This window comes from Populus euphratica, unplaced genomic scaffold, assembly GCF_000495115.2.
Source record: "Populus euphratica unplaced genomic scaffold, PopEup_1.0 scaffold28.1, whole genome shotgun sequence".
NCBI classification, from domain to species: domain Eukaryota; kingdom Viridiplantae; phylum Streptophyta; class Magnoliopsida; order Malpighiales; family Salicaceae; genus Populus; species Populus euphratica.
Window position 1 is genome coordinate 2,121,948 of NW_011499862.1, and position 25,974 is coordinate 2,147,921.

A 25,974-nucleotide genomic window follows, 5' to 3' on the forward strand; every position below is an offset into this window, starting at 1 on the left:
TATTATACAAAACTAGATGATGGAACAGTTATGTGACTGGTGAAAGTAAGCTGGTAAACCTTATTTTATATAATTGCTATTCCTATAGCTAATAATTCGAAAACAAGGATTCTTGTAATGTTCTAAAAAATTCAAGTAATTTGATAATAATGATTATATTAGATATTTGATTAACCTTTTAATTTTAGTAATTTGATTTATTCACTCTGGCTAAGATGGTTGGTTCCTATATCTAATGCCTGGTATTTAGTAAGCTAAGGGGGTTGATAGTTAATATCTATAAAATTTCTCCTTTAATGAATTTGAAGACTTTTTAATATTTAAATAAATATCTTTTTCAAAGAAAAATTACAATAGTCTTTTTAAAAAATAAACTTTAAAAATATATGTGCTAAAAATATTCAGAATAATGAGATTGTGAACCCTCCTTCTGTTAAGGATTCAATAGGTTTTTATAACCCATGATTCTTTTCTATTGGTGAAGAGGAATAAAAAATTATATTCTCCTAATAACATTAAAAATCTCTTATGTATCAAAGAGAAAAATATCTTTGACTTTTTAGATAAAAAATATCTCTGACTCATCAGAATCTTGTTGTCTAAAATGAAACCTATGAAAATTACCAGAGCTGCATGTATTTAGCCTCAGTGCTTGGCTGATCCCAAGAATAATAGGTTTGGCAGCTTACCAGACCTGTATATGTTTTGCCTTAACACTTGGTTGAACTTAAAAATGTTAGGTTTGACATATCGCCAAACTTGTATATGTTTAGACTTAATGCTTAGATAAGCTCTAAGATGCTAGGTCTAACAGCTCATCAAACTTGTATATATTTGGACTTAGCGCTTGGTCGATCACAAAGATAGTTAAGTTTGAGATTGTTGGGTATGACAACTCGCTAGACTCATATATATTTGGGTTCAACGCTTAGCTAATCCTAGAGTTGCTAGATCGAGCAGCTCACTCAACCCATATATATTTAGTTGAGCCCAAGGATGTTAGGTTATCACTTTACTTTTGGTTTCTTTAAATGAAAAAAGATTTTGATCCATCAGTAGTCTTCTAAATTTTTCATATTTAATTCATAAAGATTTTGAAAGTTTATCAGTAATAAATAAGTATTTTTACCTTCTCCATAAGATCTGTCTAACCTTGTGACTCGTTTTTATTAAAAGAGGTGTCCTTCAAGAAATAAAATGATAGCTTGCATTTAATGTAGTAATTGAATGGATTTCTAATGATTTAAGATGACATAAAAAATCATTCATCTAACAATATGGATGAAAAGTTATTTTCTTTATAACCCTTATTGTTCATACTCCCAACTTTTCTTTTACTTTCACTCTTTGTAACTTCTAAGAAATAGTTTAGTGAAAAAATCTTAAGCCAGTCTCACTTTAATTTAAGAAGAAAATTATCACCTAAAGTATTTCCTACCAGAAACTTTTTTTTTTTTTACTTTGAATAGAAAAATGGACCAAAAAAAGTCAAATTTGTCTCTAAAATAGAGATGTTGTCGTCTCTAATAAAGAGTTTAGGTTCCAACTTGAAACTTGAAGAAACGACAAAGAGCAAGGATCTATCAAATTGGACCCCAAAACTAGAAGGGGTGACACCTTAACGTACACCTCTTTTTAGTGGGGAAGGTAAATCTTCCTGTAAGATAAGTTCTTCTCTTGCTATTACCAAGGAATCTCATGAGAGAGGGAGGTTGCCCTAAACCTCTAAAGATAATGCTCTTATCATATTAGATGCAAAAAAACATATAGTTTGTTACTTGTCTATAGCCAGGAGAGTACACAACTCAAATGCCTGATTGAGCTAAGCATATGAGCCAGCAGACCTTGGGCTTTACCCGGAGTCAATTTAAAATTGCAATTCTTTTTTGCATGTATGCATTAGGGTATTTCTTCTCTCTCAAATAATTTATAAGATAAGAGTTTATATATTACTAGTTAGGTCCAAACCAGTTGCACCATAATAAATGGATAACCTTGTCCGCTTTTAATAAGTGTTTTAGGCTTATCAGATTGAATCTACAGTTAATGTTTAACACAAGGATTGTTAAAACCTATGGTATAGGCTAGTTCAAGGTTCTTAGGCCAAGTTCATTGAGTTTTACTATCTTTTTGAGCAACCATCATTATTCTAAGAAGAAGTCGGTCCTGATTGAAGAGTTTTTGATGTTTTGATAAAGTAAGTATTCTAACAGCCATAGAGATATCCATTTGACATTCCATTTCAAGTGTTTTGTGGTTGTCTCTCGTTGATAATAATTAGGGATGTCAATAACTAATTTTGAAGGAAAATTTAATGGTTTTTTTTATTATTCCCACAAATAGTGTCAATGATGATGTTCTAAAAATAAAAATAGTTTGGGGGCAAAGCTTTTGTCTTGAATAACTGGTTAGTTACTTGGTTCTGACAATTTGATCCATTTTCTTTAACCAAGATGGCTAGTGCTTTGTGTTTGGTAAGTCAAGGTGGTTAGTAGCTAGTACTTGCAAATTTATTTTTTTTTTCTAAATTTGGAGACTTTCTAATACTTAAGTGATTATCTTTTTTAGAGAGAAAACATAATAATTGTTTTGAGAGATAAACTTTGAAACTACAGATGCTAAAAATATTCAAAATGATGAGATTGTGAATCCTTTTCTTTTAAGGATTCAATAAGTTTTTGTAATTCATGATTCTTATTTTTTAGTGGAGAGAAAGACTAAAAGTCATATTTTATTATAATATTAAATATCTCTATGTTTAAAAAAAAAAAATATATTTGACTCGTTAGAAACTCGTGGTCTCTAATGAAGTCTAAAAATATTACCAAGAGTCACATATTTAGAGCTTAGTATTTGGCTGAGTTCGATAATATTAAATCTGATAACTCGTTAAATTTATATATATTTAGACTCAACTCTTAAATGAGCCTAAAGATATCTTGATTTCAATTTTTTAAAATTAAAATCTAAGTAAAAAAAATATTAATTCATCATATTCATTATTTAGAATTGAAGCGAGTAGAATAAATTAAAGAGGCATGCATCAAAAGTAAGTGTGTGTGTGTGTGAATGATATGGTTGATTAATGATTTAGCAAATAAAAATATAGAGTAAAACAAAAGATGAAGCAATGGTTGACTTCTGATAACAGCTCATATACATGGTGGTAGCTACAAGACAAGTGAAGGAGCGCATTATGAGGCCTGGAGACTACAAGAATCTTTGCATATATATTATTTAATACACATAATATCCAATTGGGATGAGTGGATTAGGACAATGGCCAGAGGTCAAGGACATTAAGGAAGCTTCATAATTCAGTTCATAGGTATTCAAAGAACAATATGCCTGTTACATTAACATTATTGATGATGTTACTCCTTCTTAATTGATTTCTCAGAGTCTGAAACTTGTTTAAAGAAAAGTTTTTCTAAGCCATTGTCATGCAGCATACCCTGAACAGAATATATATTTTGTCTTCATGCTCGACAGCACATAAAAAAAATTGCTCTGCAACTTGCCTGAATATATGCAATCAAATTAAATGGAAATGAGCCGATAATTAAGCAAATTTTCTTCATTAATTTTCTTTAATCACCATCAATATTTATTCTGGCATACACGCGTACGTACCCTGTTTGTCTTCTTCTTCTTCTTCTTCTTCTTCCATGTAGGTATCATAATTTGGACATGATAACTGATTGTAAAACATTAATAGCTAGACGTCTTTCCATTTCCTTGATGATTTTTGTTTTCCTTGTAAACAAATCAAGAATGGTGAAAAAGGAATTTAAATCTTGTCACTCCAACTAATCCATTCATATATATATATATATATATATATATATACAGACACAAACACACAGACACGCACACGATTAATTTAGTTGGCACTGTGCAATAAGTAACGATTCCCATACTGGGTATGCCATGTAACCTGTAATAATTCATCAATAATTTTGTCGTCATTGTAGTCTTTCAAAAAATACGTTACATTACCTCTCTTGCACATCAACTCCTATCCCACGCCCTCCTATAGAGGACAACAGCATTACTGTGACTGTCCTGGCTATTTATACAGCTAAAAGAGTGCGTGCATGGGATGACCAGACCCCTCCCTTCTCTATTTACTAGTATTAATTGTGGCCTTATATATGGATAGCATTTTCCCATAATGAGAAGAACAGGTTAGTAATTCAAATTGCAAGATGTATTGAGTGATTTGCATATACATGTGTGTGGAGAATTGATTAAATTTGAGGGTGTTTCTGGGAGAGAAGGAATATTTCCTAATATGATTCTAAAACAATTACTTTAGGTTACTGAGACTGGAAAAGTTGCGTCAAAAGGCCTGACACAAAAGAGACGGTGGATGGTAGCTGAAAGTTGCTTGCCAAAAGGGAGGGTAGCAGCTAGCTAGCTAGCTAGCTGATCAAGGATAGGATGGATCACAGGGAAGTATTTAGAATTTTCTTCCTATCGAACAAGACTCCAAGAGGAGGCATATGTAGAAGCCGCTGCTATCATCAATTTATTGCAGGATACCATATTTGCTTCATCTCACTGATTTGGGGTATTTCTTGTCCTCAAGAAACTTTCCCTTCTCCATTCTTGTGACTTATTTTTGCATTAGGAATCTTGGGATGGACTTGGTTAAATATGATATTGCTTAAAACCCATCCTATCTCATCCCATCGCAATATCTCTTCCATTGTAAATAAATAGAAGCAACTCTTATCCTTCACAAGTACATGTCTACATCACCTTAAACTTTTACTCGGGCTTCTGAGCGTAACAGTTCTTACAATTACTTAAATATCTGCCGAGAGAAGAGCCCCACCAGTCCTCCTCTGCAGAAGTCTTAAATCCTCAAATTTTGATGGGAAATAACTAGGCCTGGTCAAATTATTGGCACACTACTTCCCCCATGCTCTTCGTTTCTTCATCTGCTAAAGGACACCAGTTGGATCAGGACCGTCCATGAGTTATAGAACCGACCTTATTGTGGTCCCAAATGCTGACATGGACCATCCAAGACAACAGCATGTAACTCTGGAAAACCATGTATAAATCTGAAGCCACAATCTTCAATCATCCTCTTGAATATGACTTTTCTCTTTGAGCCGCCTCCTATTAATTTGATTTCCTGCCAGGCTGCCACTTCATTTTCTTCTCACCACTCCATTCTCTCTCCCTCTCTCTCTCTCATCACATATTCCAATCACTTCACCACTTCCTAGAATCCATTTCAAAGCCCCAACTCTTCTCCTGTTGCTGACACAATACTAGTCTACTTCTTAAAAGTTTATTTGCCAGCACTGCATTGCAGGTTTTGTTGCACTCCTCATGGGGCGGCATTCTTGCTGTTACAAGCAGAAGTTAAGAAAAGGCCTGTGGTCTCCTGAGGAAGATGAAAAACTTCTTAATTATATTACTAAGCATGGACTTGGCTGTTGGAGCTCTGTCCCTAAACTGGCAGGTACCCTTTATTTGTTAATAATAATGCTGAGTAAATGGTGTCAGAATACTAGATTTAGAATTCCTGTAAACATCTCCTAATTTACATTACACACACACACACACACACTGGCAGGGTTGCAGAGGGGTGGTAAGAGCTGCAGGTTAAGGTGGATTAACTACTTGAGGCCTGATTTGAAGAGAGGAGCATTTTCTCAGCAGTAAGAGAACTTGATTATTGAACTCCATGCAGTTCTTGGCAATAGGTAGTTTATATTTATATTAGCTTTATAAAATCATTCTTAATAAGACTTTATTTATATCAAACTTAAGTGTTTCAATCATATATTGACTACTTCTTGCTACCTACTTGATCAGATGGTCTCAGATTGCGGCACAGTTACCTGGAAGAACTGATAATGAGATAAAGAATTTATGGAATTCCTGCATTAAGAAGAAATTGAGGCAGAGGGGCATTGACCCCAACACTCACAAATCACTTTCTGAAGCTGAGGATGGTAAAGAGAAGCAGCAGCTCACAGCTGACAAAAGCAATGAGAAAGTTTCTATTGTATCAAATGAACTGAACCTCATTGAGGCAGCTACTTCAAAACCACCTGCTGTTTCTTCCAGAAGTTCGAACGTCATCACCACCAACAACAATAAGGACAGAAGTGGTAGTAGCAACTTGACAAATATTCCACCGACACAGGAATTCTTCCTCGACAGGTTTGGTACCTCCCTTGAAAGCTCCACCACGGCCAGTTGCATGCCTTCTGATTTGATGGATTATTTCCCTTTCCAGAAATTGGATTACAAACCTATTATAGACCTCTCAATGAATCCAAACACCACTCTCTGCTTTAATCCAAATTCCTCCTCTTCTGAGATGATTTCTCATGAGTTCAATTCTAGTATGACACCTCCGACTATTCTCCCATCCAAGTCAACTTCTATGTTCCAGACTCCAATATGTGTAAAGCCTTCTGTTAGTCTTCCATCAGATCATAATCCTTCTGTAGGCTCGTGTGATGTGAATGGGGTTCAGAACTGGGAAGCAAGTAGCTTCGGCAACAACGGAAGTGGAAGCAATGGAAGCAGTAGCAGTATTGAATTGCAAAGCAACACCAATTTCTTTGAGAGCAGCGCCTTCTCGTGGGGTTTCGCTGATTGTGGGAAATCCAGCGACGAAGCTCACCTTCGATCTCTCGCAAAGGAGACGGTTGAAGACATCAAATGGTCTGAATATCTTAGCACCCCGTTCTTTCTTGGAAGCACAATACAAAACCAAACATCTCAACATGTGTACAGTGAAGTGAAACCTGAAACACACTTCATGGCACAAGGGTCAAGTACTAGTTGGCTACATAATCAACATCAACAAGCTTCACAGCCAGCAGACATCTATACTAAGGATCTGCAAAGACTTGCTGTGGCTTTTGATCAATCCATATAGGTTATTTTTTAACATGCGCAGAGTCTAATTAATTCAATTACACAGGTTTTCAGTTTGAGATGGAATATTGGGGAATAGATTATCTTCTGGCTACAGGTGTGTGCTATAGATTTCCTTCTTTTGATTTTTTGTATATGTGTCTGATACAGAATTCTTCAGCCTTTTGTTTACTTCATAAATATCTGTGATTGAACCAAGTTCATGCTGTCATTGTCTTTGAAAAAACAGCTCTGTAGAAATTTTCTTAATAAGGCTTGTTGAAATTTTCTTCAACTCTCTGTAATTGTATCTGTGACTGTAAGCAATCCATCCATAGCTTTTTTAATTTAGGCTTTACCTCCTCGCCTTTTAAAATTGAAAAATCCTGCAAGATTGTGACTCTGTCTGCAATATATCCGAGAATCTTTTGGTTTCCTGGGATTCATAATTTTCTTATTGTCATCCATATATATTTTTCTGTATTGATCTCTTCACATTACAAAAATACAGAAAGAAAATTCCAATCTGTGCTTTACTAATGCAGAATTCGAGGGGCCATTTATCTTAAATGGGTGTCTATCATTGTCTCCTAGAGATGGAGATAGTTTTCACTTTTTTGACAGCCGTTTAGTCACTTCCCTTCCCTTCAAGAGACAACCCTTGAAGACATCAAACTATAGTTGCTGTCTTCCTCTGAATTACCTCATCAAAAAGGTGCCTTGACATGCTTCTTAGAATTACAACCCAAGTGAATAACGAAGGCAGGCAGGCAGCCGTATCTATCTATCTATATATATATATATAGCAATCCCTTCTAGTCGACAAGACTTGTGCTTTGTATGTATGACTTTCAATCTTGTAAGGGCCATACATTTCCTGTATCAAGTCTTTCTTGAGGTACTAACATTATCTTGAAGGACATGGCTGAGCAACAATCTTCCCATTCAGTTTCAAGGGAAGGTGGATATTTAAATGAGCAGTCATGTCGAGGTGACAAAATCTACACCATTGATCACTTTAGGATACCCAGTCTAATATAGTGTCCTTGCTGTGGGCCTGTACTTTTACTTCTTCTGTGATGAAGACGGAAAGGGGTCCCTCAAAGGGGCATCTACGTACTGATGCTGAAATTTTACGGGAGAATGGATAGGAATTTAGTGTTTCCAGGCACATCCTGTTGGGCCAAAAAAAAAGGTGTGTTTTCTAGCAAATGGAAGAGTAAGAGGTAACAAAACGAAGGCCTTGCTAGCAAATGGAAGAGTAAGAGGTAACAAAACGAAGGCCTTGCTAAGTCAGCAGACTGACAAATTCACCGTGACAATAATCTGTGTGTGATAAATTATGCATGGGGCTTAAAAAAAAAGAGATTAGAAAGTAAAAGGTAGTATTATGATTTTTTGTCCTGGGAGATTAACAGGGTAAAATTATGAGAGGATTAACAATTAAAAATTAAAAATTAAAAAAAAACAGGGCCCAAGTAAAATTGTCATATTGCAATCTTTCATGCTTGCCATCATCATCATCATCATACGAAGTTTGAATTCCCACTGTTTTTTATTTCGGCTGCAGGCTAGGAATGCTATGTGCTTACCCCTTTGTTGCCAGTAAAATGATCTTAGAACATTTGGAAGTAATACTTAAAAGTTTTAACATATGAGATAGGAGGCGACAACGACTAAAGATATTTTTTAGGGTGTAAACACCCTTCTACCATGCAAGTGATTTAACAAAATTAGAATTTAAATGCACACAGACAGTCTCTTACCGTTGGAAAAAAAGACAACAAAAATGGCAACAAATTTGTCCCTTATAGAATAAGATTCTAATCTTCCTGACAAAAAAATGAATAAGGAATAGTGGGTTACCATTCATTCCTCTCATACATGCGACAAGAAGGTTCATGTTTGTCCATGTGCAGACATCCTAAGCAAATAGTTTCCTTCAATAAACTATGAACAAAGTCTCTTCCTTCTTTGCAAGAAACCTCCACACACACATATGTATGTATGATGATATATTCACCTCAAACACATGTGAGCCGAATTATTGTGTCTTTTGTTAATTAGGGCCCTACAATCATGGGTGCAGAAAGAACACACAAAAAGTCTTGTGATGCAATGCCAGACTGAGAGAATGGAAACAATAGTAGGGCAGAAATCTTTTCCCTATTTGTTTATAATGTCCGGCAATAGAAAATTCAAATGCCCTTGGAATCTTGCTTTTTATTGAATTATACTATAATAATAACAATAATAATAATAATAATAATAATAAGAAGAAGAAGAAGAAGAAGAAGAAGAAGAATCGGTTTTTTAATGACATATAGGCGAAATGAACACGAAAGATGACGCTGCTGATGATGATTATGACAATGATGAGTACATATAATTTAACATTATCATATCGAATATTATATGCGATTCTCTTTTACTTATGAAAGATATACTTGCATGAGACAGGTAAAATCAGGCTATTACGACAGAGAAACAAAGAGAAGATCGATGTGGTGTGGATGAAAGTTACAGTTGCAACGGAAAGAAGAACAAGCTGGCTTGAAATCAATTCTACTTGAAAGAATGCTACAATGGTGTGAATAGCTGTTAGTTCTGAAACTGCAACCTTCCATTGGAAGTTAACAGACTCCCAGATCTTAGGATTTAATGATCTTATTAGGTTGTAGGCACTCGTTAGCAAAACCCCAGAAGGGAAACAGAGAGTTTTCCATTCAGGAAACTGCAACTGATCACCTGACCTGTTGCGGTTTATCCCTGTCATTTTCAGGACTAGCTTGTGCCGTTCTGCTGATGTTACTTGGGTTGTTGGGTTCCATATTATTTATGTTGTTCCTTCAACGTTGTGGCATTAGCAAGCGAAATGTTAATTTAATCCTCACATTGTCATCACCTACATAATCAATCAGAAGGTTAATGATTAGGAACCCCATCACAATCATAGCCACTGATCATCAAATCTGATACTTTAGAGCGCCTGCATGTTGAGAAAATTAAAGACCAACGAGGCAACAACCTCAATGAGAAAGCCTATGTCCTCAAAAGCCCACGAAGCTCCATTGTAAGGGGGTGTTTGTTTTGCTGGGTATTTTTTGAAGTCATGACATTTAATTTATAAACTTAGTTTATTTATTAAGAAATAATCTCAACTCATTTTATCTCTTAAGATATGTTATAAATTAATAATGGTGATGGTAATATTATGAATTGAGTATTCATAACATATTTTATAAATAATCGAATTCATAATATTATCTAACTATTTTGTGATTTAACTACCATGGAATTCTTATATCATTATTTACCAAATATTGTAGTAACGTATTTAAAAATTTTATTCAAAACTCAAAACAAAAGCTCCACAATTTTATTAAAAATTCAAGACAGAAGCTCCTTAACGTGTGTGATAAATCCTCTGACAATCTCTCTAAAAAAAAAAAAACAAACTTGTCATTTTAATTTTTTTAAAAATATATTCTATTTTTTTTAACCAACTTGACATTTTTCTGTTCACTAGTTTAAATCAAAATCATTTGGGATAAAATGATAATAACCCAAAATAGTAGGTGGTCTTGCTCAAAATGTTCTTATTTAAAAAATTCAGCACTTAATCTTTTCGCTTCCACGAAAAAGGTTGTATTGGCCCAGCTGACAAGATGATAGCAGAGTCAAAAGAGAAAGTGGGGATGGGAGCCAACCTTTCTCGAACACAAAGTCAAAAATATGAGCATGTAAATATGGACTTCTTGATTGATACAATTCGAATCGAAAATGTAAATGCACAAGATGTGCTGCATCAAATACAAAGGCTTGCTGATAAATTTACATTTCTCAGCACACCCTTCCTTGTTATTGTCCTCTACCAAATTTCATTGAATCGGATGGTTCTATTACAGTAACAATGAGGATATATCTAATAAGATGACTGTAAAAATACGGCCCTTCTGATTAAATTTGACTCATCTAAAAACTAGATTGTGGCAACTGTTGTCACAGGGATAGGGACAATCAATAGCCTTCTCGCCTGCACGCTCGAAATACCAATCTCCAACAGCAAGTGCAATAGGCTGCACATTGTCAACCACATCAGTTAGATATTTGAAAGCTTTGATAATGTGAGAGATGAATCAAACTGCACATTGTCAACCACATCAGTTAGATATTTGAAAGCTTTGATAATGTGAGAGATGAATCAAACAGGACTGCTAGTGTTCTAAAAAAATACAACCAGGAATGAGGAACCCCAAGAAAAGGGCCACAAAACAATAACTTGTGTTTTTCCTTTCTGTTTCTTTTCGAGATCAAAGCAACCTTGATGAATAATTATGAGGTCTGATTAGACATACCTTGCTTCCAAGGACGGGAGAATCATCAGCAAACCATGTATCTTGCCTCTCTGATTGGCAGTGAGCAAAACATGAATTTATAAACAATCCATTCTGTCTAGAATTTGAAAAACCTTTTATTGCATTTAGCATTTGATTCCTAAATCCTGTTACAAGAAACACATGAAAATGCCCCAATGAGCATACTGAAACTGTTATGTTTTGTGGCCTTGCGGGGACCCAAAAATGGGTTACAACAGCCTATATTAAATAAAGTGATCTGCAATATTAAGTACCTTGCAGAAATTGGAGCTGAGATGCAGAACATTTCGAGTGGTCCTTTCTGCAATTGCTCCAGTAGCCATGGGGATCAGCAGATGGTGGAGCTAAGCTGGACTGGATCTGAATTCACATGGTAAATATGATAAATATGAGATTCGGTTATCTTATAAACCTTCCACTAACAGTAAGTTAACTCGTGTAGTTTGTTAGTCAAGGACTACTCCGCTAACAATAAAAGACTCGTGCATTATCACATTTACTGGAAAAAGATTATTACCTGCCATGAATCATAGGCTGTATTGAGAATGAACAATGGGGCTTTAACATTGCCGATTATGTTTTGTGGGAAGAAGCACTGAAATAAAAAGGAAATCACAGCAAGATGGATGGGTTTCAGATGTATGCAATACATGCAAATTAGATAGATGTGAGACAAGAAAGAATGATAAATAAAATGATTACAGAAGTTGGATCAAGGTGGTTGGTGCATATACGTGGAAGGTTATTCTGCACCCCCTGAAAGAAGTATGAAAAATACCACAATTAGCATTCAGTGAAAGCATAACTCAAAATCTTCAAACTACAAACATAGCTAAATTTACAAAAGTTGGACATCAATATACTACCTGCAAGCCGACAACTCCACTATATACGTTCCTTAAGGTGCGCCCACCAGAAACATCAACTCTAAAATTTCCAAAAGGAAATGAGAACGGATAAGTTAGGTGCTAAGTGAAGAGAAATCAATTCTCAGAAATGAGGAAAACAAGAAAGAGCGTCAAGATAACAAGCAATTACACATCAAGGAATAAACCAGCATCACTCAGGCATTTCACTCTAGTTGTTTTTGGAAACAAATCCCTAAACTCGTCACAGTGTAGAATAGAAGCTAGACCCCCAGCAGAGCAGCCAGAAAGAAGAGCCTGAGAAAAAAATAACAAAATTATTGCGAGAAGAATCAAGAAGAAAAGATAGCGGTAAGAAAATTGAAAGCTGATGAGATATAGAACCTGATTGGCATAGCGCATTCCACTGGACATTAAATCTTCCATTGCAGCTGACCATATACGTTGTCCTCTAAATTGAAGCTGTGCAGCCTAAAACAAAATCATTTGATTCTAACATGTGAGCTCACGTGATTAGTCATAACTTTCATGATGCTAGTTTAAGAGCTTCCAATCAACTCATATAAGTGGAAAATGTGTTAAATTCAAAAATATAATCAGGGATGCTATAGTAAATGGCAAGATTCCAACCTTATGTTCACTGTTCCCAGTAAAAGAGGCACCATCACAGTAACGGAGTTTTACTCTGTTCCAGTTGAAAAAATCTGCAAACCACATGTCAATAATGCATCCAAGGTCAAATGCGACAAATAAAGAGGTATTTTAAAGTATTTGAGAGTTAAGGTTAAACCAGGATTTTCTTCAGGTTTATTGCTCAGTATTCCTGTAAACGCCAACTGCTTTTCCATGTAGTTAGATGAACCTCGCCGAGTTTTTTTACGGTAAACACAAGCTCTGACAGTATTACACCATCCTCCTCCCTGCACAAGATTTTCAACAAAGTCATCGATGTCAATTGAAAGTGGCCTGTGAAACTTGCATAGCCAGCTGACTAAGTAGCTTAAGTCAGCAAATCCTAAGAGAATTTAATTCAAGGTTGTCAACCTACTTACCAAGAAAAATTTTATATATTAGTGGCTCACAATCCAATATCAAGAGCTTCAGATAAATATTATTAATCCAAGTACCGATAGCAGTAAAAATCATATACATTCCTTCACTTAGGTAATTATTTGTATTTTAGTTTTCCAAGCAATGTCATCTTGTGAGTCTGTAGTTTTTTTAACTGCCCAATGGCCAGTAACAAGACACATAATTAATCATCTACACAAATGATGAAAGGTTTAGCTCACAGCCGAAACAAGTAACCAAACAGTTGAAAATATAGACCATAAATTATGACTTCAAGATTATGTAAGAAAAATTATGCAAAAGCAAGAGACTACATGTTAGTATAGAATTTCTAACATTAATAGTTACAAACCTCCAATTGAATAAGCCAACTATTTGCCCCAGAACCATACCCACGATGCCAATGGTATCCAGGCAATGTTCCATCCAAACAGACTGCAAGATTGACAGATGATAATTAGGACAGGATATAAGACAAAAACATCATTGCAAAATACATTAAAAATATCTTTCATGTCACAGCTCTTAAAAACTAACAACAACATTTGTTTTAATAAATTTGAATGGAAGAGATTTGAGGGAATATATATATAAAAAAAAAAATGTGAAAATTTGAACCTTGATTATCAACAATACCAACCACATTGCTATTGCTGTGATAATAAGTAAAGAAATTGGAGTAAAACAACAGAGGATGGAACAAAAATTGTCTCTCTGTGCCCACGGAACTGTCAAATAACAAAGAAAACATAGAAAATGCATCTCTGCCTATATGTATATCATATCAAAATTAAAACAAAATGGGGTCCTTTATTTATTTTTTTTCCTCGCAAACATAGAAGTAATATTTAAATTCCTTTTTCTTCTCTTTCCTCTTTACTTTTTTTCTCGCAAAAATAGGTAGAAAAGGAGAAAATAAATAAGGAGGAAACAAATCTAAATCATTGAAGAACTCAGAAACCAGAAAAAATAGAATCTGACAGTACACTGAAAGTTGAATCATATCAATATCAGTAAGACGTGGGAAAATGAAAGTGGCATTTAGTTTTCCTACAAACAAAATAAAGAAGAAGCAAACTTCGGCATCTGAAAATGAAAAGAAGCAATCTTTAAAAGTTAAATTACCTGCTCCTTTAGCAGCAGCTGATTTGATGAGAGTGAGGCCAACCAACAAAGCATTATTTCCAAAAACAGCTTTAGATTCATTATAATAAGAAGCATTACTTTCAGTGTAAAAAAGCTCTTCTTCATTGATCTCCAAGATACCATTTACCTCCCATGCCCCAAAAAGGCAAAGAACAGCAGCAGCAGTCCAGGAGCCGAAAAGCTTCATTTTTTTATTTTTTTTTATTTTTGTTAGCTCTGTGTGCCAAGTAAATCTTGAAAAGAAACAGAAAGAAAGAAGCAAAAGGTGAAGGCTTTGGGTTTGGGTTTGGCTTCACGAGGGAAGGGATAGTTTGTTACGCTTAGCAGTGCTAGTTTTATACTAAAAATGGCTAATTTGTCAATGTCATTATGAGCATATTTATTTAAATTATGAGCGAGAGAGAGAGATACAATCTAGTAGCTTAGCTTCCTTGAATTTATTTGGGAAGCTAAATCTATAGAGAGAGAGAAAGATGTTTTATGTGCCGGGCTTTCCAAGGTTTATTACTGGAAGCATGCTAGGAATCTGACAAAGATTTAAAGTAAATATAGTCCTTGATGTATTATCACATTATTAAGTTAGTCCTAAACCTTTTTGTTTATTTAATTTAACTCTAAATACAGTCGATGATATAGACAACGACGTGTTAGGGATCATATTGAAGCATATTTCCATGCATGGGATGGAGGTACTTGAAAAGCACATGAAAGTTAGACAAAATCTTCTATCTGCCACTAACCTCAAATCGAATAAATGGAAGGTTTATAACTCATTTGATAAAATCAAATAGATTGAACTAAATTGAAATTGAAGTAATCTCTTAGGGGCTATATATATTAAGGTTCCCCGTTTGATGTACGTATACAAAGAAACTACGGAGAATTTAACGGTGCAGAGAGAGAGTGAACATGTGATTTGAGGTGGAGGGAGGAGGAGGAGGAATGAAAGGAAGGAGGGATGATATGATGAAGCATGAAAGTGTTTGTATGGTAGCATAGCAGCGTGGGGGTGGTGGGGATGGTTAAATGCAGCCATGTTTGGCTCTGGTTAACGGAAGGAGTTGTCCTTTTGCCCTTATTATTATTATTATTTTGTGTGAGACTGTGGTTCCTTTTGCTTCCCTTCTCTTCTCGGTAGATGAACCTCTAGTGCATGATTGGTGTTTGGGATGATTGGTGCGTTTTTAAAAATATATATATTTTATATAAAAATATATTAAAATAATTCCTTTAAAATTTTTAATACCCATGAATCAAAATCATTATAAAATATCAATTGAATATTTTTTCAAATAAAAAACTCTCTTAAAGAATATATAAAAATGAAAACGAAAATGGTGTCAAGCATTAGATAGCTGCATTCGTTTCTTCTTGAAATATTGAAATAACCCCAAGCAAGAAAATAAAGGAATCGTTTCTTTTCTTTTATCTTCTTCATTGAAGTTAAACAACAGAAAACCTAACATTGGCTACAAGGGATTGATTCCCAATTACAAAATTCTAAGAAAAGGATTATCATCTACGTAGCATTTTGAATTTGCTTTTCCAGTTGATTATCGCTTTTCTTTTCTAGATTTCTTTTACGGATATGACTCATTAAAACCTTCAAATGGGTGTCGTTGGCACTAAAAAGAAGAAGAAACATCATGGTACCTCCTCCAACAATCATGTAAGATCCGTGAAATGCTCTCTTCTTGACTTGAAATGAGGATACACCGAACTGTTCAGATTTAGATGTATAAAAAGTAATTATGGTGACCTATGCTTAATGCATCCTCGTAATTACTGGTAAGGAGTTAATTGAGCAATCAGTGGAGTCCTACTGTACTGATTATGCAGGGTGGGCAACGCAGCATAATTAATTACCACTTCTATTTAGAATACAATGATAAAAATTAACAATAATTATGTTGACCCACATGGCGCCAACTAATTAATGACACCTCAGGGGGCCAGACCTTGGCATGCGATGTGTCTGGTCCTCTCTTCCTCGTAGACTGCTGTTGTTCCTTCCTCCTCTCACTCTTCGTTTTAGGTTTGGTGCTGGTATCTCTACGAATGCAACTTTCACTCTCGTGTTACCGCTTTTTTGTAATTCCATGAGTTAAATTTGATTTAGAGATTTTAATAAGATTTTATATTTAGAATTATTTTGAGTGTTAAGAATTGAATTTTAAATGAAATTCAATATCTAAAACACTATAAAAATAAAAAATAAAAAATAAAAAATAAAAATGTGCATCGTTAATTTACAATTTCAAAATAAAGAAATTTAATATTAAAATTAACTTTTTTTGAAATATCTATATGGCCTTTTAAAACAAACATTTGAGGAAATAAGATGAAAATAACAAGAATAATATATAAACTAAAATGAATTGAATATTGTATCTTTCATGTCAATTTAACTTGTTTATTTGAATTCAAATCAAACACTGTAATTTAATTCAATTACAAGTACTCTAAACAATTTATTAGTAAATCTCATATAGATTAGCCTTCTAAGTTAAATCCTTTTCATTATTTTCTTTTTAGCCAATATGTCTTCCAACTCCTTTTTTCTTCCTTTTTCATGTAACTTTTTTCAATATACACCCTAAGAGTAAAGGCTTGTCTGGGATTATGGTAATTTATTTTTTTGTCCTGGTAACGCCATGGATAGGTAATAATATTACAACAGAGCTAGATCATCTCACTTGAAAGTAATACCTGCCCAAACCCGTCCTTCACTCCGTCCATCGAACGAGACGTATCTACAATATCGATCGAAAATGGTTGAAACTAATTACATGATCTGTGAAATAAAGGCTAAGGCCTACATAAAAAATAAAAGACGAAGAAAAGGGCTTTATATGGGGGGTTCCGATAAAGAAGATGGATGGTGACCAACGATGGTTCATTTAGGTAGCTGGGGACCATGGTGGGTGGAGACTGGGTGTTGATGGTGGGGGTTCTTGCTTCCCTCCCTCCCTACGAGACGGGAACAGCTAGCTTGTCCTGGTATCGAGGCCCCATGCAATTTGATGGTAATCAGCTAGCTAGTTGTGATTGACATTATGCCAACAATGCCGTAATGCCCCTCTCTTGCGCCTCCTGGCTGCTTCCCATCGAAAAGAACAAGACCCTAGCACCCTAGAATATTGACCCTTTCCAGCTCTTCTGACCTGCCCTTTTCGTAAGGACCGAGCTAGGCAGCTCGCGACCATTCCCACCAATACTACCGGTGGCTGGTAGTGCATTAATCTCGCCTCCCAAACTGCTTCCAATTGCCTTGGCAACCTAATATGTCAATTAATATCTCATTATTGGGTATGTATCTAGCTCTCTAGATTCACTTTTAATTGTCTTAATTCTTTTTTTAATGAAATTAATTATTTGAATCTTCTTCTTATTTATTTATTATTAAATTGCCTATTTTCTTATTAGCACCTGCTCTATCGTGTTGGTCTTCCTGTATATGAATTCTAATCCGGACCCCTTTTTTTTAATCGTATCTGTCTTAAAGTATTTGAACCAGGGCAAGATTCTTAACGTGGTAAGGACTTGTAAAGGAGAGAATAGAGAAATGACGAATGTCTTTGTTTTGATCTCTAAGAAACAAAGACATTAAAGCGAGAAGCAATGCATGGGGTGGGGCATAAGCAATACTTTGCATGGGGTGGGGCGTAAGCAATACTTGATAATCTTCCCACGTACTTGCTCCTGGTACTAACGATCTCTCCCAAATGAGTGATGATTTCACGGTCAGTACATTCAAGATAGATGCACGTATCTCTCACGACGGTTAACGGTGAGGCGTAACACCCCCGGATCCACCTGCAACCAAGAGCACGTGAGTTGAGAGGCTCTTGTTTATTTTGCGTGCAAGGCACCAGTTAAGTAACTGTACGCTGGCCCACCTCCAATCCCGTACAATGCATCTCTTAGGTTAAATGGGTGCCTCTTTATTTAATCAATGTTTTTAGTACGTACTTGGCAAGTGACAAGGATGTATAATACATACAGACTGACTTGTGCAGGCAGACACTCACAAACACACATATAAAACATATGGGATGTCATTAGAAAAACACATTTTTTTACTGTAAGAATATTTGTTTTTTAAAATATTTTTTATATAAAATTATATTGAAATAATATTTTTTATTTTTTAAATTTTATTTTTGATATTAACATATCAAAATAATATAAAAAATCAAAAAATAATTTATAATAAATAAAAATAAGTAAATAATTCTTTTTACAAAAAAAAATATTTATAAAACATAAAAGAAACCTATATAAAACTTTGCATGCAGCAGCACCGGTCCAGCAGCGTCGACCTAGATGGTAGGTTCCATGGGCCTTGAGCATGTTGTAACTTTGTCCTTTCCTTTTTGCCCTTCTGATCTCAATTAATAAATAAATCACCAAGGGACGCGCGTAATCATCCCCAAAAGTCCGGGAACTTGCAATCTAATGATTTTAATTAGAGTTATTACAACGTAACTGGACGCGTTACACTGTGTTTCACGAGGTAATTTTTCGTTTTATAAACATACTTATGTGGTAGCCTCGTTTCTCGTTAAACTTAATCTCCCCTCGCCAACCCTATTCATGTTTGTTTAGTAATTAAATGTTTTCTTCATCTGCGAAATTTTTCCACTTCTCCAAGTTAAAAGATAAGTAGAATACACAAGTAAATTACACGCTATAAAACAAAATACATCAAGAATACAAGAAAAATTCTTTAACTTTTATTTATCTCGTCTTACATAATGAATATATGAGCCATGCACAAAAATTGCATGCTACACAGTCAAGCTTACACACGTTATTTTTTACCTATAAACAAGAGCTTTAACAACTATTTATAGCCAAATAAGTGGACTACAAGGCACATCTATGATTCTTATTTTTTAGGACATAATGGGACACTTTCTCCCTCATAATCTCCATGATCTTAATGGCTTATTTTCCAGCAAGTAGTGGATAGTTACTGGCCATGATCCAGCAGCTTGTAGAGCAATTCCCTTGATCAACCCCACGTTCTGCCCCATGAACCCATGATCTAGGAAGTCCATACATCCCACTCACCTATGTTCTGCATGCCTACCTTGCAGCCCCAACTGCTAGTTCTTGCTGTGTCAGTTGTTGAGTCACTCGTATACCTTGGACAGTCCTTTGTCCAAGTTTCATATCGTGCTAAGCCGAACCCATGACTTGCACAAGCTGTTGTGTTCTGCTGAATTTGCATCTGCATGCAGGCTGCCAATTCCTACGCTGCTGAAGTCACATATGCTTGCAGGTTGCCATTATTTGTGTTGCTAAATTCCGCGACAGCCCCAGTTCTCGTTAGCCTATCTTCTTGATGAGTTTTCTTGCCTGGCCTGGACATTCCAGCGTCCAGCCTATGTTCGTCAACAATCTGAGCTGCTGATTTTTCTTTGATAAACCTACAACCACACAAATCTGAGCTGCCAATTTTTTCCACTGTTGGCATAGCTAACAACACCTTTAGACACTGTTTTGGACAACTTGCTGAAGTGTGTACTGATTAGTACTTAAAAGTGCATTTTTATCATGGTTTTATATCATCATTTTGCACTTGAAGTATCAATAACTCCTTAACTAAAATATGTTTTATAATAATGTATCTAATAATATAAGATACCTATAATTTGTGGTAAATGTCTATTTTTAATGTAGGCCTATCACATAAATGAAAGGATTGATTGATGACTTGAAGAACTTAAATTGCAAGGATAAAGAGATGGCCAAACTTAGAAAAGAGATGTCGGTGCAATCCAAACTGGAACACTGTTCGGTAATTGGGTCATATCTAGAGCTATATATCTCAGATTTAGGTCCAATTTATATGGATGGAAAGGTAAGACATAGGCCTACAACTTTCATATGGAGCCCAAGATCTAAAAAGGCCATTATCAAGTCCAAATTGTAGCAACAACAAAGAAGCCCGAATCTGTCTTCCAGCCCGAGCACTGTTCGGTATTTTGGCCATATCTGGAGTTCTAGAAGTCCAAATGAGCTGAAATTTTTACACAAGAAAGCTGAGACAATTGCCTACAACTTTCATGTTTGCAACTGGCTCCAGTTTTGACGTTATCAATGACGTTTTGGGCAGACAAGAGAAGATAAGGATTGTCACCAAGTCAAAAGTTGGCCACCCACTTATCAATTAGTCATCAAATCAATAGTTCCCAATTTTGGCCTATAAAAGGAGGCATTTGCCATGCATTTAGGCATCTTGGTTTCCAGATCAAGATCATGCTCTTCCTTTCTCTCTTTGTATTTTTTATGCTTTGTTTTCATTAATATTAAGTTTATGCCTTTCATTTCCTTTCCTTTACTTAGTTAACTTTTATGTTGTTATTTTGTTTATCTATTTTGCTTTCTTTCATTATGTCTAGCTAAGTTAATTATGTCAAGGTGAAAAGGTTACACTAATGGTGTGAGAATAAGTATAATGTAAACTTAATATGGACTTTAATGTTTGATACTAACATGTTTTATATTTGTTATCTTGTTCACTCTTTAATACTTTGCTTGTTAAATGACTAATCTTGATTTATGTTGTATAACACTTGGTACAACAAATGCTTGGCACTTTCATAGCCCATAATGTATGGTATAACCGACACCTGAGCTATGAAAGGAACTTGATTTGTTGTTAACATAAGTTATAATCATGAATGCTTGACGAGATTTACAAGTATTAGCATTAATTGAATAAGATGACTAATGTAATCATGTTAACAATATATAATTTGATTGGAACCTCCTTTGTGTGTGGTTTCCAATTCAATAATAAGAGTTTATATTATACTTGTTTGATATACCATTAGTGGAACCTCTAACCTTGACATTTGTTATTATTATTGCTTAATCCTTACATTAATATTTCATCTCTAAGTTCTCATCATCATCATCATCTTCTTCTTCTCTTTCTTTATTATTATTATTATTATTATTATTATTATTATTATTACTAGTTGTTATTGTTGTTTTATTATTGTTGTTTATAATTTGTACAATTAACCTCCCTGTGGTTCGACCCCGGTCTTGCCGGGTTATTTATTACTTCGACACTCCTGCACTTGGGAGAAGACATCAACCTTTTAGTCGTGTCATGTACCTCATGCATATTTGACATTGTTACAAACCACCCCTACCAAAAGAACTCGATGCCCTTGTCAGACATATTCAAAGTACCCTTGTTCCTCATCACATTCCATGTTTCTCCTCGCATAACCTCTAACTTTGCCCACATTCAACAACAATTCAGTCCACCAAATTTCATCAACCTGTTTCAAAGCCAAGCTATGACATATTCTGTTTTGGTTCGTTAGTTTTCCATAAATGTCAAACATATCATACTCGCAAGCATGCTTTCATGAAGTTCGAACACTAATCGCAAGCATCCTAGGTATCCATCCCTTTTCACAAAATACATTCATGTAAAATCCCTTCGAAGAACCACATGAGCTCCTATACAAACATCTAATTCTTCAACCATTCTACATGCCAAAACTGTAAGTATAAAATTTAAATATTGCTTACTTGTCCATTGTTCAGCAATCAACTCTTCCTGTCGAATTCTCCTCAGCCAAAATGCAAGGTCGTCGTTGTCCATTGCTGCCGAATTCTATGTAGTATGCTTTTCTTTAGCGCATCCTCACACCAATAGTTCAAACCATGATTTGTCCGTCGGTAAAGTTACGGAGCTCCTCCAACTCTACCTTGACTAAGGCAGTTTGGCCACGCCCAAGTCCTCATCGACTAGGCTGGCCCCTTGCCAATAACTCTTTTACTTAGTGTTAAACACATGTATAGGAATTACATATGTCATTCCTTTTCAATCTTTTCCCACAAAAATAGCACTAAGTAGTGCTTTCAGTGGGCTATCCCTTGCAAAGTGCTTACCCTCGCAAATAAAACAGCTCAACTTGATTTCGAAACCTTTTCCTTACCCTTGGCTTCTGACTTCCCATTACCATCAGCCTGTTTTGGTTCTACCCCATTAAGCTTTTTTTTTCTTTTTCATTTCATACATATCCATCAGTGGGTACGAAACAAAAGATGTTCCAATAATCCCTTTGCTAGCGCCTGCTTTAAAATCTGCCAACCTATTGGCAGCTGACATAGTTGAAGACAAGTCCGAAACTTTTTGCCTACGCAACTCCAATTGTGCCTACGACTAAAGTCCTAGTAGAAAATTGAATGTTTTGTACTTTTTATATATATTATCAATATATAAAATTAAAGAACTAAATTTCTTTATGTAATCCTTTACTAACCCATTTTACAGCAACTTTTTCAAGTCTTCCCTTGCAATCCAGGACATGTTGTTAGGCAGAAATTGCTCTTTCAACTCACGTTTCAAAGTCTCTCATATCTCTATTTTTGGCCTACCAACATTCAAGTCCTCTTTGGATCTTGTTTGCCACCACAATTTCGCATCTCCCGTGAGATACATCATTGCGATGTTCGCTTGCTCATCCAACTCGACCTTGGCATAACTAAAATAGTGTTCCATATCCCATAAGAAATTCTCTAATTCCTTGGAACTTCCAGCACCCCCAAATGCTTTCGGTTCAGGAATCTTGGGTTTAGACATACCTATACCAACAGAAGTGTTTGCCACAACCTTTTTCAAGATTGCAATTGCTTCCTCTACAGCTTCCAACCTTTTACTTGTTTCTATGGCAAGACTAATGTACAAGCTTTTAGCCCGTTCAACACTTGCAATGGCTTCCCTCAACCTATCATTGATAGAACGTTGTTCTTCATCCTCTTGAATAGGCCCTATCAACTCTTCAATTCGAGTCAGTCTTTCTCATATTGCCTCCATACCCGCTAGCATAAGGCTTCAAGCCAACAACTCCAACAATAGCTTCAACCAATCAGTCCTTCGATCAACCCACAGAACGATCTTGTTGTTCTGCCTAGAATGCAACTGTGCTTTGATACCAAATTATCACAGGGTAATTTTTCGCTTTACAAATATACCCATGTGGCAACCTAATCCCTCACTAGACTTAGTCTTCCTTCGCCAATCTCACTCATGTTTGCCTAGTAACTAAGTGTTTCCCCAACCCAAGAGGTTTCCCCACTTTCTCAAGTTAAAAGACAAGTGAAATACACAAGTAAATTGCACACCACAAAGCAAAGCACACCAAGAATACAAGAAGAACTATCAACATGTATTTATCTTTAACAAAGGATTACACAATGAATATATATGTCATGCACAGAAATGGCATGCTACACAGCCAAGCTTACACACGTTATTTCCTATCTATAAACAAGAGCTGTAAGAACTATTTATAACCAAATAAGTGAGCTGCAAGGCACACCTATGATCCTTATTTTTTAGGATATAGTGGGGCATTTTCTCCCCCATGATCTCCATGATCTTAGTGGCCTATTTTCCAGCAAGTAGTGGATAATTACTGGCCATGATCCTATGATCTAGCAACTTGTAGAGCAATCCCCTTGATCAGCCCCATGTCCTGGCCCATGATCCCATGATCTAGGAAGTCTATAACTCTCACTCACCCACGCTCTGCATGTCCACTTAGCATCCCCAACTACCAGTTCTTGTTGTGTCAGTTGTTCAGTCACTTGTATGCCTTCGACAATCCTACATCCAAGTTTCAAATCATGTTAAATCGAACCCATGACTTCCACAAGTTGTTGCATGCTGTCGAATTCGCATTTGCGTGCAGGCTATCAATTCCAACATTACCGAATTTACATCTACATGTAGGTTGCCACAAACAACCCCAATTCTCATCAGCCAATCTCCCTGACAAGTTTTCCAACCTGGCTTGGACATTCACGCGTCCAGTCCATGTTTGTCAACAATCTACGCTGCCGGTTTTTCTTTGACAAATCTACAGCCGTATAAATCTGCGCTGCCGATTTTTTTCATTGTTGGCATAGTTGTTAGCACCCTTAAGCACTATTTTGGACAGCCTGTTGAAGTATGCACCTCGTGCGCATTTGACACTATTACACTGTGGGTGAAGCTACATAATTTCTAAATTTAAAAAAATATTTAAGTCATGAAAAATTTAGTCTAAAAGGTCAAATCTTCAATTCTTTGTTTATGTTATATCTTAAATTAAATTGAGTAAAAGTTATATAATCTATTCAAGTTAACAAATTCATAAATAATTTAGATAATAAAAAAAAACATCATTTGGCTTCCAAAAAAAATTCAAAATATTTTTTTAATATTAAAATAACGACTTATTAGTTTGACATGAGTTTCATGACTTAACCTACCAAACCAGCGACTTAGGTCATGGACTCCACCAGATTTAATAATTTTATTTTTTAAATCTATTTTTTTTTTACTTAATTAAATGATAACAAAGGCAAGGTGATTATTTAAGACCGTGTAAACCCTACTTGAAACAAATTAAAACAAATTATGAAGGTCAATTCTTATCATCTTAAGTTGAACCACCAAAAGCATAATCTGGGTTATGGATTCCACTGAGTTTAATATTTTTTTAATATTTTTATTTAATTATACAATATAAAATAGAAGCTCGCAAAATTAACCATCAAATAAATATTGTCATTGTTTTGAGATCGTGGTAATCTTTTATGAATCAAACCAAAATGAATTATGAAAATCAATTCAAAATCAACTAAATATTGAATGATAAAATTAAAAAATAATAAACTCAATAAAAAATCAAAGTTAAATGATGAAATTATAAAAAAAAATTAAAAAAAAGCTAGACTCATGAGCTAAGTGGACTAAGGCATCTAGGCTGTCTTTAAGCTAGCAACATGATATCTATCATCGATTGGGCTACTTGCCTAGAATCTAACCATCACCGGGGTGGCAAAAAATTTGGAAGACGGGGGATTGACCTAAAAATTCATTTTCAACCTATTTTAACAAAAAAAATAATTCCTAAGAAACATCCTTGAAACCTCCATACACCACTTACCAATATAAAAACATCATATAATCATTTAAAATAATAAAAATAAACAAAATAAAATTAAACTAAATGAACCCTGAGCTATTTTTCCTACCACTATTAAACTCTCATTGAGAAAAGAAATCCAATGAAACAAATATTGTTCCTTTTTTTTATGGATAGATTATGGCTAACATATAACTTCATATTTTTTTAGCAAGATTATGTTTTCTCTTTCAAGTATAGGGATTGAAAATTGAATAAATTAAACTTTAAGATCAAAATCAAAATTATAAAACTATTAGACTTGCCATAGATTTTCTTCATGTTTTACTTTATGATCCTTTGCTTTTAAATTTATCTTTCTACTACAATTTTAAACTCTTTTTCATAGAATTAGGTCACAAAAATGATTAAATAAAAAAGAAAAAAAGTTCAAGGGTGAAATTATATATATATACTTGTTGAGAAATTGTACAATGAGCATTACTGAATTTTGAATTTAAACATATTTTTTCAGTTGATTTAGGAGTGAACTTTTTAAAGTCATTTAAAAATAAAACACAAAATCTTAATGATTTTATAGTAAGCTAATTGAATTATACAAACTACCATAATTGATGTTTTTTTCCTAGTTACTTTACATTCATATAAACAATGATGATTGTCTACTTTTTA

General features: G+C 34.9%; 2 protein-coding genes and 1 long non-coding RNA gene across 3 annotated transcripts; 2 read left to right on the forward strand and 1 right to left on the reverse strand.

Annotated features, from left to right (window-relative positions):
* Positions 1 to 815: 815 nt before the first annotated feature.
* Positions 816 to 22,201, forward strand: LOC105125231 (uncharacterized). The gene is made up of 3 exons (XR_842205.1): positions 816 to 826; positions 4,380 to 4,385; positions 22,078 to 22,201. It is a non-coding gene; the product is annotated as an uncharacterized LOC105125231 (long non-coding RNA).
* Positions 5,117 to 7,325, forward strand: LOC105125230 (myb-related protein 315). Its single transcript, XM_011025595.1, is given in 3 exon segments — positions 5,117 to 5,479; positions 5,594 to 5,723; positions 5,836 to 7,325. Coding segments are annotated over 3 exon segments (1,341 nt in total). The 5' UTR covers positions 5,117 to 5,346; the 3' UTR covers positions 6,914 to 7,325.
* LOC105125229 (protein notum homolog) lies at positions 10,693 to 14,723 on the reverse strand. The gene is made up of 12 exons (XM_011025594.1): positions 14,333 to 14,723; positions 13,560 to 13,642; positions 12,927 to 13,056; positions 12,767 to 12,840; positions 12,521 to 12,607; positions 12,309 to 12,433; positions 12,137 to 12,197; positions 11,973 to 12,026; positions 11,788 to 11,865; positions 11,525 to 11,630; positions 11,250 to 11,395; positions 10,693 to 10,970 (listed from the first exon to the last, which is right to left on the reverse strand). Exons 1-12 carry the CDS (start codon positions 14,538 to 14,540, stop codon positions 10,863 to 10,865), a joined length of 1,260 nt encoding a protein of 419 aa, XP_011023896.1. The 5' UTR covers positions 14,541 to 14,723; the 3' UTR covers positions 10,693 to 10,862.
* Positions 22,202 to 25,974: the final 3,773 nt, after the last annotated feature.